Below are 11,991 nucleotides of genomic sequence, written 5' to 3'. Positions count from 1 at the left end.
ATGTCTGATTATCATTCTTTACAGAGTCTCACACCGGAGGCTCAGGGGAAAGGGGCTGCTTCACTCTAAAGCCCTAGGAAAATAAGCAACAAGCCAAACAGCTGATGGGTCTGAACACCATTCTCAGCCCGTCCTGTGTACACACTCGAGACTTTTTTCCTTGCTGAATGTCTCACGAGTAACTGCTTATCAGCTTTGCTCATATTGACTACTGACCCCTCCCTACACTTAGGGTTTGGCTGCCTCTTCTCTCATTTTGAGTTGGGGCAGAACAGGAGAGCTGAGATGGTGGTGGGCAGTGGGGACCCGTTTCTGAAAAAAAAAAAAAAGATGTTCTATTATTTCTCAACATGATGGAGAGAGGAAAATTGAGAGTGGCTGCCGGAAGCAAAAACAAGGACAAATACACAAAAACTCTTGCAGCTTACAACTGTCCACATGCTAGAAACCTGGGTGGTGTACATGGTGAATGTGACTAGGCTCACTCAAGAGGTGTCTTAGAAGAGAGGCCAGGCAGTTTATTTACCAAACCCCAGCTCTTGCAAATGCCACGGAGCACAATTATAACCTGACACACGTGGAGGTCCCCCTGAGTCGAAGTCAACTTGATGATAACTTGTATTTATTTTATACACACACACACATATATATATATATATAAGGCTTAGAGAGAGCTTTACTTTTAATACACAGCCCTTATGTGCCTAACCACGACTTCACATAGCAGGATATTTTTAGCAGCTAATTTCCACAATGCCTTTTAGAGCTCTCAAATCATCTTTCTTGAATGAAACGAACAAGGCCCCTCTCGAGTATGACATGTTTATAAAATTGTTCCAGCCAGTGATTTAGGTTCACCAAAACCCCAGGGAAAAGTCCCAGCTGATGCGGGGAAGATCGCCGAAGAGCTGCAGGGTCACCACAGCTCAGTCTTGTGCACGCGGAGTCAAGGCCAGGCCTGAGGCTCAGAAGGCTGTGGTGGAGCTTGGCCTGGTGGCAGCGGCACGGGGCCCTATGTGCCCTTCAGGGGTCTGAGCAGTAGCTCCCGCTCCAGCTGTTCTGCAGTCAGGGTGCCCTGGATGGCTTCGCAGCCCGGGTTGAATACCGAATAGGCACTCTTCTCACCCGCCTTCTTCTCTTCCGGACCCCGTGTCCCGACATACATCCAGTAGAACAAGGACAGGACGAAATAGGCCAAGCCAAATTCCAGTTCCACAAACAGTCCCAGTAGGACTAACCAGAGAAGAACCTTCAGGAGAGTGATCTGCGTCCGGAAAGATGGGTCCTGGGGGGGTGGCGGGTCCTGGCAGGGTCGCGGAGGGCTGACTGTGGTCTGCTGTGGTGGCTGCGCTGTGCTGCCCCCAGGCTGAGCCACTGCCTAGGGTAGACAGAGCAAAGCAAAGTTAAGTGTGGGTGTAAAGGGACAGATCTCAGTGCTCGGGGAAGGCTGCCGCCGCCTCACTGATTTCTGGTTTCCTGCCCTACTCTCTCAAACCATCATCTCCCAAGAGCATATGTGCCCTTCTCCAGCTTTGAATCAGAACTGATCAGCACTTCTGAGATGTGACCCAAAAAACCCTCATGACATTAGGCTGGATTCCCAAGCCTCAGAGAGACATTTTCTCAGATTAATCTGCTGCCAACAAGAGCTCGTTTGTGCCCGATACAAAAACTCCCCAGTAATCGACAGCACAACGGCCTTAACATTTGCTTCACAGACGGTGTCAATAAACACTTGTGGCGTTGATTCATTGGTCTAAGATGCCATCAAGTGACACGATTCTAAAATGGAAACAAAAATTCCTTTTGTGTATTTAAAAACCGTCAAGTAACACGATTCTAAAATGGAAACAAAAATTCCTTGTGTATTTAAAAAACGAAGCACTATTATAGCCATTCCTGGGCCCCCTTCCATTCCCCCACCTCCCAATGCTGCAAATACCCTGCACTGGCCCTCATCACTCAAACCTGGGCTCAGGCACGCATCTGAACTGGTTTTCCCCTCCCCAAGCCATCCTAATGTGTCGAGGTCATGGTTAGAGGGCCATGATTCTGCCTATCGACCCCATCTGACAGAGAGAATTGCCCCATAGTGTCTTCTGGGCTATACTCTCCACGGAAATGGATCATCAGGTCTCCTTCCCACAGAACTATTAAATGGGTTGGAACTGCCCACCTTTCAGTTAGCAGCTGAGCACTTAACCACTGTGCCACGAGGCCCTTTAACCCATTCGGCTACTAAATCAACCTTTTAAACACTACCCATTACTTCCTGCTCATGAACCTTCACCAGATCTTCATTCCCTGCAAGTTCATCAACAAATAGAAATGCCAGTACCCAGGGCCCTGTGGTGGGTGCTACCAGGAGACAGAGGTGTTAAGGTAGCTTTAGATAGCTTGAATAGGAACCCTAGTGGCATAGTGGTTAGTTATTGGGCTGTTAACAGCAAGGTCAGCTGTTCTAAACTACTAGAAGCTCTGTGGGGGAAAGATGAGGCTGTTTGTTCCTATAGAGCAGCAGTTCTCAACTGTGGGTCTCAACCCCTTTGGGGGTGAATGACCCTTTCACAGGGGTCACCAGATTCATAACAGGAGCAAAATGTCAGTTATGAAGTGGCAACGAAAATAACGTTATGGGTGGAGGGGGTCACCACTACATGAGGAACTGTATTAAAGGGTGGTGGCATTAGGAAGGTTGAGAACCACTGCCAAATAGTCTCAAAAATGCACAGGGGGAAATTCTACCCTGTCCTATAGGGTTGGTGGGAGTTGGAATTGAATTGATGGCAGAGAGGTTAAGGGTTTGGGGACATAAGTTGACCTCTTGATCTTGTCAGGCATTTCCCAAAGCTTCTGGCCATGACCTTTGATTAGAAATATATTTTATATTCACCTACATTGTCTTTTTCATTCTCTATCCACAAACCTTTTGAAGCCCCCTTGTACATACATATATATGAGAAACAAATGTTTCCTATAGCAATACTTACCCTTTACCATTCAGCACTCATATTTTCTATTCTATTCTAGTTTTTAAAAATTATTTTAATGGAATTTAAGATTAAATGGGCTTTGCCACCTAATAAGTCACAACTTGCAGCATGAAAAATATTGGCTTAAAGAGTTTATGGGGCTCGATCAAGGGCAATGTAATGGAGAGAAATTACTGAAACCCAAATGAAGGCTGAGCATCACAGTGGGACAAGAGGAAAGTAAAAGGAAATAGAGGAAAGAACTAGGAGGCAAAGGGCATTTATAGAGGTCAAATATAGCCATGTACATATGTAAATATATTTATGTATGACGATGGGGAATTAGATCTATGTGCATATATTTATAGGTTTAGTATTAAGGTAACAAATGGGCATTGGGCCTCCACTCAAGTACTCCCTACTAAACTGGCATTCCATGATGCTCACCTTCCCGACACGATAACTGAAGACAAATGTGTGCATAAGCAAACATGGTGAAGAAAGATGATGGTGCCCGGCTATCAAAAGATATAGCATCTGGGGTCTTAAAGGCTTGAAGATTAACAAGCAGCCACCTAGCTGAGAAGCAACAAAGCCCACTGGACGAAGCACACCAACCTATGTGATCACAAGGTGTCAAAGGGATCAGGGATCAGGCATCAAAGAACAAAAATCACATCATGGTGAATGAGGCGGAGTGCAGATTGGGGACCCAAAGCTCATCTGTAGGCAACTGGACATCTCCTTACAGAAGGGTCGTGGGGAGGAGACCAGCCAGGCAGGGTACAGTGTAGCAACGATAAAACATACATCTTTCCTCTAGTTCTTTAATGCACAATGGATGTGTGTCTGGATTTATGATGAGTTGTATGAGCCCCCAATAAAATGACTTAAAAAAAAGATTTTTATGTACAAAACAGTCCACAATCTAGTGCTCCATCCATAAAAGAACCCTTTCCCCCAGTAACTAGCCATCAGTTGCCGTGGGGTTGCTGTCAAATCATGGTGCTCCTACAGAGAGTAGAACTGAGCCCCAAAGAGTGTTCTACAGCTGACTGTTTGAGAAGTAGGTCTCCGGGTCTTTCTTCCACAGCACCTCAGGGTGAACTCAAACTGCCAACCTTTAGCTGGCTGTTGAGCACCATCAATGTTTACTTCCCCATCTCCAGTTAAACTGGTCTTATTACCCAGACATCCCCAACTGTCGTCTGGCATTGCCTCAGTCTCTTCTCCAGTAATGAGCTCCTCGCCTTCCTTCCAGGCAAGCGCCTTTCATGAGCTGTGTCCCCTGAGCTCTTCCCACCTGCTTCCATGGCACCAGCCAGCGTGCTGTGAAGTGGCTCTCTCTATGTCATGTGCATCCCTGGGTTGTCTGGAAGTGCACTGTGAGGTCGCAGCCTGCTTTGTTTCTCTCTTTTGGTAGCTCCCGAGCAGACACAGCACCCCCCACACAAATACTCAACACACAGCTGGGCATGTAGTTCATGCCTTCCTTTGGAGCCCATCTTCTTCCGGACATGAGAAGTTGCAAAGCAACTGTTCGTTCAGTATTTGGTCTCCTGATAAATAATGGTCAGCTGCTGTATGTTGCTTGAGAGTTTGTATTTGGTTAAAACAATTTTTATCATCAACCCTGTAACGACTGTCTTGTTAGCTAGGGAATGCTGATTGGAAAAGGCCTGAACTTATCATTAGCATTGGCACTCACATCCATACATTTGACCAATGAGTTTCCTGTTAAGACTTGGCCAGTGTGCACAAGGTGGGAAAGGCTGTCTTGTCTGAGAAGCGGGCAGAGCAAGTGAGTGGAGTGTCGTGGGGTCAGGAGGCTGGAGTGGTGAAGGAGGCAGCAGGGTGAGGGAGCTGGAACCAGACTGCAGAGGGTCAGGCAGTTGCAATCGGGATTCTGGAAACTGGAAGCCACTGAAGGCTTTGGAAGGGGACACCTACTCATTATTGACGATCTCATTATCCAATATTGTTATTTACAAAAACAGTAAAAAAAAAACAAAAAAACCTTACATCTTTAGCCAAGTATATCTGGCAGGTGGTAGGAGAGAGTAATGCTGGCTGTGACCACTAAGGTTATTTGTCAGTTTGGCTGGGCTATGGTTCTCACTTGGCTTGGCAGTGGGTTATGTAAAGATGTTATGTAATAATGATGCAGCCATCCTCCACCCCCACATTCTCCAGTTTGCCAATTTTGATACAATGACCTGGTCTTTGGGACCTAACCATGTCGGTCAGTGAGGATGAGTGTCATGCATATTTAAGACGGCCTTGGCTGCCAGGTGGCAAATGAGTAGAAACAGACCGTCAGACGCTGAGGCGGCAGGTCTAATAAAAGATGTTCACACACAGGTAAGTGTGGCAACAGAGAAACTGGAGAAGAATGATGGACCCGGCGTACACGGTAGGGGCAGAACTGGCCTGAAACGTCCAACAAACTGTACTGACTTTATTATCCAGTGAGAATTAAAAGTGCTCACGGCCATCATTGATTCATTGCCTTCAACATGCTTCATCTCCTATAATCCAGAGAGATAGGCATTGTTCCCAGTTTACAGGTGAGCTCTTCTGAGAGCTGAAGTAACTGCCCTACAGTCAGGCAGCTGGTCCCAGGAAGAGACAAGGTTCTAATCTTGTGCCAGTCCTCCCCGCCCCCACCTCACCCTCTTCCTCTAGTTAGGGAGCCCCGAGTGGTGCAACCATGAACATGCTCAGCCACTGACCAACAGGAGCACACCCAGAGGCACCTTCACAGGAAGGCCTGGGGCTCTCCTTCTGAAAGTCAGTCACTGGGAAGCACAGTGCTGACCCACATGGGGTCACCGGGAGTCAATGTCCACTCCGCTGCCACTGGCATTTTTGTTTTTAATGTATGTGTGGCGGGGCAGGGGGTGGGGGGGAGCAGAGGGTGGGAGGGGAACAACTGGCAAAGGGAACAAATGAGGCCAAAGAGGGCGACGGAAATTCCTCTCCTCTTTGGGGCAGTCCCAAGACCAGTTTGCCTCCCGCAGCGCTGGGACCAGTAACAGCTGTGTGTAGAAGCCTGCATGATCTTGACGGCACACACGGGCGGAGCTTGGGGAAGGCCTTCCTATTCCTCAGATGCAAGCTGCTCGCACCTCAGCAAAACATGTCACCCAGCATACCCATGGCCGAGCCCAGCCACTGCTTGTCCGTCAGTGTGCCGTACTGCGGTGGCTTGTGTGGCGCTGTGCTGGACGAATATTGAAAGTACCGTGCCCTGCCAAAGGAACAAACAAATCTGCCTCAGAAGAAGTACAGCCAGAGTGCTCCTTAGAGGCAGGGACGGTGAGACTTCATCTCATGTCCTTTGGACATGTTCCCAGGGGAGACCAGTCCCTGGAGAAGGACAGCATGCTTAGGAAAGCAGAAGGACAGTGACAAGGAGGAAGTCCCTCAGCACGTTTGACTGACACAGTCGCTGCATCGATGGGCTCAGAGGGACACTTGTGAGGATGGCACAGGACTGGGCGGTGTTCGGTTCTGTTGTACACAGGTGCACTAGGTGTTGGAACCAGCTCGAAGACACCTTACGACACTGACTGCTCCCATGTTTTTGCACACTGGCTCTTTCTTGTCAAATGTCACCTTAGTGGGTCCCCTTCCGTAAAGGCCCAAGTTGAAGTAGCACTCTGCCCCCTTCGCCCCAAAGGCACTATCGCAACAGCCTAGATGTCCTCCTTGTTTTCTTCCTTGGTAGCATTTACCATCTTGTTCTTGAAGTGTCCTCTTCCTAGCCCCCTCCCACCACCATCACCAAACTCAGTGCACGGCTTTAATCTGTCTGTTTCACACCCTGTCTCTCATAAAGGGTGCACAATAGGGTTCTGATGAATGAATGAATGAATGAATGTAAGGGAAAGATGAATGGAGGTTGGGGAAATGGAGAAATCAAAGATGACTCTTAAATCTGAGGCGATGATACGGCAGGTGACTTGGAGAAAAGGGACAGTAGGTTTGCATATCCCGAGGTACGGGGTGAGTGTGGGGATGCCAGCTAGAGCTCCAAGTGCTTGGCTGCCATGTGGCCTCAGAGCAAGGTGGAGGGCTTCGGTGGGACGTAAAGCAAACAAGAACTGCCACAAGCACTTTCTCCCTAATGTGATGGAGTTTTATGTTGGAAGGGGCTGCTTTTTCCCAAACGATTCACTCAGCACTGCCAGGTGCAGGGTGCGAAGGGCTGTGGCTGTTTCCAGTTAATGAATAGCCTATCTAAGCAACCCCGGACAGAGGCTGAAGAAATGCCTGGCAAGCTGCAGCGGCCTCCAAGATGGTACGTTTGGGAGATGGATGAAAAAGTAGAGGGGAAAAAAACTTAATGAGAATGTTCACACCAGAGCAAACCAAGGAATAATAACAGTCCCCAAATTAGCTCAAGACAGATGCCCTTAAGGCAGCGGTTCTCAACCTGGGGGTTGCGACTCCTTTGAGTGTTGAACGACCCTTTCACTGGGGTCGCCTATTGCTGATGGTCTTAGGAACCAAGACAACGCTCCTCTATCTATCTCCAGGAGGGTCTGCCCATATCAGATACACCCACATATGGGGTCACCACAACATGAGGAACTGTATTAAAAGGTCACAGCATTAGGAAAGTTGAGAACCACCGCCTTAAGGAAACATAGCATTCAATAAGGACCAACGTGTAGTCCCACTATCAGCTGGTGGTGTTGTGATGGCTTGTGTGGTGGTATGACACTGGAAGTTTAGCCACCAGTGTTTCAATACCTGCAGGGTCAACAAGTTTCAATGGCGGCTCCAGACTAAAGCAGACTAAGAAAAAGAAGTTGAGGTCTACCGTTAAAAAAAAAAAAAAGAAGTCCAGTAAAATCCTTATGGAAAGCAGGGGAACAGTGCCTGATGTCGTGTTGGAGGCTGAGCCCCTCAAGTTGGAAAGCCAAACCAAGTACATTCCAACTCATGGTGACCCTAGAGGACAGGATAGTACTGCCCCTGTGGGTTTCTGAGACTGATTCTTTATGGAGTAGGAAGACTCAGCTCAAAACATGACTGGGGAAGAGCTGCCTCTCAAAGTAGCGTTGACCTTAGTGATGTGCATGGAGCAAAACTCTGGACCCCAAAGAAAGAACACCTGCAAACCTCCACTAATGATCAGAATGTGAAATGTATAAAGTATGAATTGGAAACATAAAGATTGCTACCTTAGGCATTAATGAGCTTAAATGGATCTGGTATTAGCTCTTCTGAGTCAAACAATTATATGGTCTACTAGGGCATGATAAATTCAAGAGGAATGGTGTTGCAATCATTGTAATAAAGAGCATTCAAATTATATCCTGAAATACAATGCCGTAGGGTGGCTGGCCAAGGGTGAAAAAAAAAAAAAGAAATACAATGCCATTTTTCAATGATAAGATCCACATGCCTATAAGGAAGGCCAGTTAATATGACCATTATTCAAATGTACATACCAACCATTAACACCAGAGACAAAGAAATTTAATATTCTTACCAACTTCTGCAGTCTAAAATTGAAACATACCATCAAGATCCACTGATAATTCCTGGTGATTGAGATGTAAAAGTTGGAAACAAAGAAAGAGCAGTAGCTGGAAAATATGATATTGGTGATAGGAATGACATCAAATTTCAAATGACAAATTTTTGCAAGGCTAACAACCTATTCAACATAAATACGTGTTTTTTTTTAATTTTCACTAACATACACTGCAACTATCCACATGGACCTTACAAGATAGGACATACAGGAATCAACTGTACTATATCAGTGAAAAGAGATCATGGAGAAGCTGATTATCATCAGTCAGAACCAGGGTTTCAACCTGGCTCAGACATGGTCGGCAAAGTGAAATGAGGAAGGGCTAAAATGTTCAAAATGTGAGTGCCTGGAATGCTAACCAGAACAGGAAATTTTTGTAGGGCAGAGCCCTGGTCAAAACAAAGCCATGGACCAAATTCTGAACACATGATCGATTGCTCATGTTCAATTTCAAGTTGAAGTCAAAGAAGACTAAAACAAATCTGTGACACCCAAAGTATGACTCTGAATACCTCCCACCTATCTCAATAGATCTGGGGCAGTGACCACTAATGACTAAAGACCAGATGAATTGTGGGAAACATTAAAGATATCATACATGAAGAAAGAAAAAGGCCATTAAAAGGACAGGAAAGAACAAAAAAAAGAAAGTGGATGTCAAGAGAGACTCTGAAACTTACTACTAAACATGGAGTAGCTAAAGTAAATAGAAGAAACCATGAAGTACAAGAGTTGAGTGGAAGATTTCAAAGGGGAGCTCGAGAAGAGAGAATACGGCATTATAATGAAATGGGTCCAGATTGGGGGCTGGAAAACTAAAGGCCATGCGTGGCTTCCTCAAGCTGAACACACGGAAGGAAAACGTCAGCCTCGGGTTGCGATTATGAAGGATCCGACGGGGTTTCTATGAGTCAGAATCTACTGATGGCAGTGAGATTTGTTAAAAACTACTATTATTTGTTTGATGGGGAAAATATTGAATGACACAGGAAGCATCTAAAGACGATGAAAGGAATACAGTCACTGAATAAAAAATTTTTGGTCAATTGTCAACCTTTTCAGGAGGTAGCATATGATAAAGAACCAATGATATTGAAGGAAGAAGTTCAAGCTGCACTGAAGTGCATTAATACACTGAAGGCATTAATAAAAACAAGGCAGCAGGAATTGATGGAATGCAACATGAAGCATTGCAACATGTTGATGCAATACTGGAAGCACTCATTAGTCTGTGCTAAGAAAATTGGAAGACAGCTACCAGGCCAACTGAGTAGGATACATATTTGTGTCCATTCCAAAGAAAGGTGATCCAGCAGAATGTGTGTATTATTGAACTACATGATTAATTTCACATGCACTTTGCTAAAGATAACTCAAAAACAGTTGCAGCTGTACAATAACAGGGAACCTCAAGAAATTCAAGCAGGATCAAAAGATGTGAACCAAGAGTTATCATTGCTGATGTCAGACAGATCTTGGCTTAAAACAGATAATACCAAAAGATGTTTACCTGTAACTGTGCAAAGGCACTTCACAGTGTGGCTCCTAACAAATTATGGGAATTCCAAAACATTTCATTGTGTTCATACGGAATCAGTGCATAGACCAAGAAGTAGTCATTGGATTAAACTCAGAAAAGGTGTCAAGGTGTATCCTTTCACTATACAAACTCAATCTATATGCTGAGCAAATAATCCAAGAAGCTGGACCCTCTAAACAACACGGCATCAGAATGGGAGGAAGGCTCGTTAACCCATGCTATCCAAATGCTAGAAGCCAAAGGAATCTGAAGCACTTACTGAGGACCCCAGCCTTCAGTATGGACTATCCCTAGATAGAAAGAAAACAAAGACTCGCACAAGTGAACCAATACGCAGTTTCATGACAAATGGATAAACTATTGGAGTCAAGGGTTTCACCTTTCTTGGATCCACAATCAATGCCCAAGGAAGCAGTAGTCAAGGAATCAGACAATGTACTGTTTTGGATACATCTGCTGCAAAAGACCTCTTTAAAGTGTTAGAGAACAGAGCTATCGCTTGGAGGGCTAGGGTGTGCCTGACCCAAGCCATGCTGTTTCCCATCACCTCATCTGCCTGGGAAAACTGGACCACGATCAAGGAAGACTGAAGAAGAGGGGTCTTTGAATATGGGGGTGGTAATGTTGAGCATACTGTGGACTGCTGGAAGAAAAAGCCAATCTGTTTTGAAAGAAGTACAGCCAGAATACTTGTTAGCTGGAAGGTCTCCCGTGCTTTGGACACGTTATCAGCAGGGACCGGTCCCTGGAGAAGAATGACCTTCATGAGACAGGCTGACACAATGGCTGCAACAAGAGGCTCAAGCATAGGAACAATTTGCCAGGATGGAGTGTGAGCGGGCACTGTTTCCTTAGGCTGTACATGGGGTGGCTCGGGGTTGGAAACTACTTGACGGCATCGAACAATAACCATTGGCAGTCCAGTAGCTCTGCTCTCCCCTTTGTCAGGCTCTCAGCTTTGGGGGTCTGATACTAAACAGCTCTCTCCAAGTTCGGCTTGTCCGGGGTAGGGCAGGTATGGCACATTTGAGGGGGTTGGCCAATGAACCGTTTCCACTGCCAGCTGGGAGAAATCACTCAGCAATATAAAACTAATTTGCCAGAGGTGCTATTTCCCTGGATAGGCTGCTGTGTCTGGGTCTGACTCAATGATCTCATGTTCCTTTGGCAGTGAGACATAAGTGTCAAAGACACATTGTGTGGGCCTGACATTGTTTTTAACTGCAGTGGGAAACAGGAGGGGAAATGAATTCTAAAATCTTAAAGCAATTGTTATACTCGGTGAGTTCTAATCAACAATGAAGTTCCCCAAAGACAATTGTGACAAACTGCATGCAAGGAAATGGATTGTTTGAACCCGTGACATTCTTTCCCTTCTCTGCAAGGCAGTTGGAACTCTGGGTATTGTGGAGAATAATACCAATCAAAATTGGTAGTTCTAAGTTCCCCTCAATTTAAAAATGTTTTTCCTAAAATCACATCATTTAATAATAAATGATATTAAGGGAAATGATTTTAAGGGCACAATGTGCTTTTATGCTGGCACATTTTTATTATGAAAAGGAGCTTTTAAGCTCTGATTATACTTACAAGAAACACATATTTCAAAGCACCCATTTTCTCTAGATAGGTTTCATACTGCATGCCGCCGATGACACTACAAACACACATAGTGATCATCTTGCCATTTCACTCGTGGAAACTAAATGGAGACACGAAGAGATGTGAATAATGTTCTTTTGCAAGATGCACACCAAACTCCTTCACATCAGTGGACGCTGACCCATAGGGATGCTATATAGGGTTTCGGGGCATTTTTACAGGAGCAGACAGCTCATTTTTATTCCCTAGTTGGCTGATGCGTTTGAATTGCCCAACTTGCAGTTATCAGCCCAAAGCCTAGCCCACAGTACCATACTAAAAAGTTA

The 11,991-nt window shown here is 45.5% G+C and overlaps 1 protein-coding gene across 1 annotated transcript; it reads right to left on the bottom strand.

Annotated features, from left to right (window-relative positions):
- Positions 1-600: 600 nt before the first annotated feature.
- On the bottom strand, positions 601-11,766 carry SAYSD1 (SAYSVFN motif domain containing 1). The gene is made up of 2 exons (XM_045294908.1): positions 11,654-11,766; positions 601-1,378 (listed from the first exon to the last, which is right to left on the bottom strand). The coding sequence occupies exons 1-2, from the start codon at positions 11,741-11,743 to the stop codon at positions 1,013-1,015; spliced, it is 456 nt and encodes a 151-aa protein (XP_045150843.1). The 5' UTR covers positions 11,744-11,766; the 3' UTR covers positions 601-1,012.
- Between the last annotated feature and the right edge of the window lie 225 nt (positions 11,767-11,991).

The sequence above is a fragment of the Echinops telfairi genome, unplaced genomic scaffold (assembly GCF_000313985.2).
Source record: "Echinops telfairi isolate 266 unplaced genomic scaffold, ASM31398v2 ScPeMD7_3533;HRSCAF=4204_1, whole genome shotgun sequence".
Lineage (NCBI taxonomy): Eukaryota > Metazoa > Chordata > Mammalia > Afrosoricida > Tenrecidae > Echinops > Echinops telfairi.
The sequence above is the reverse complement of the archived record's forward strand: the minus strand, read 5'-3'. Positions and strand labels throughout refer to the sequence as shown.

What these genes read in the sequence shown, in the direction of transcription:
- SAYSD1 (XM_045294908.1), bottom strand. Translation starts at nt 11,743, where the DNA reads ATGATCACTATGTGTGTTTGTAGTGTCATCGGCGGCATGCAGTATGAA. An exon ending in CTTTGAAATATGTGTTTCTT is followed by an intron (nt 1,379 to 11,653) that starts GTAAGTATAATC and finishes TGTCTACCCTAG; the next exon opens with GCAGTGGCTCAGCCTGGGGG.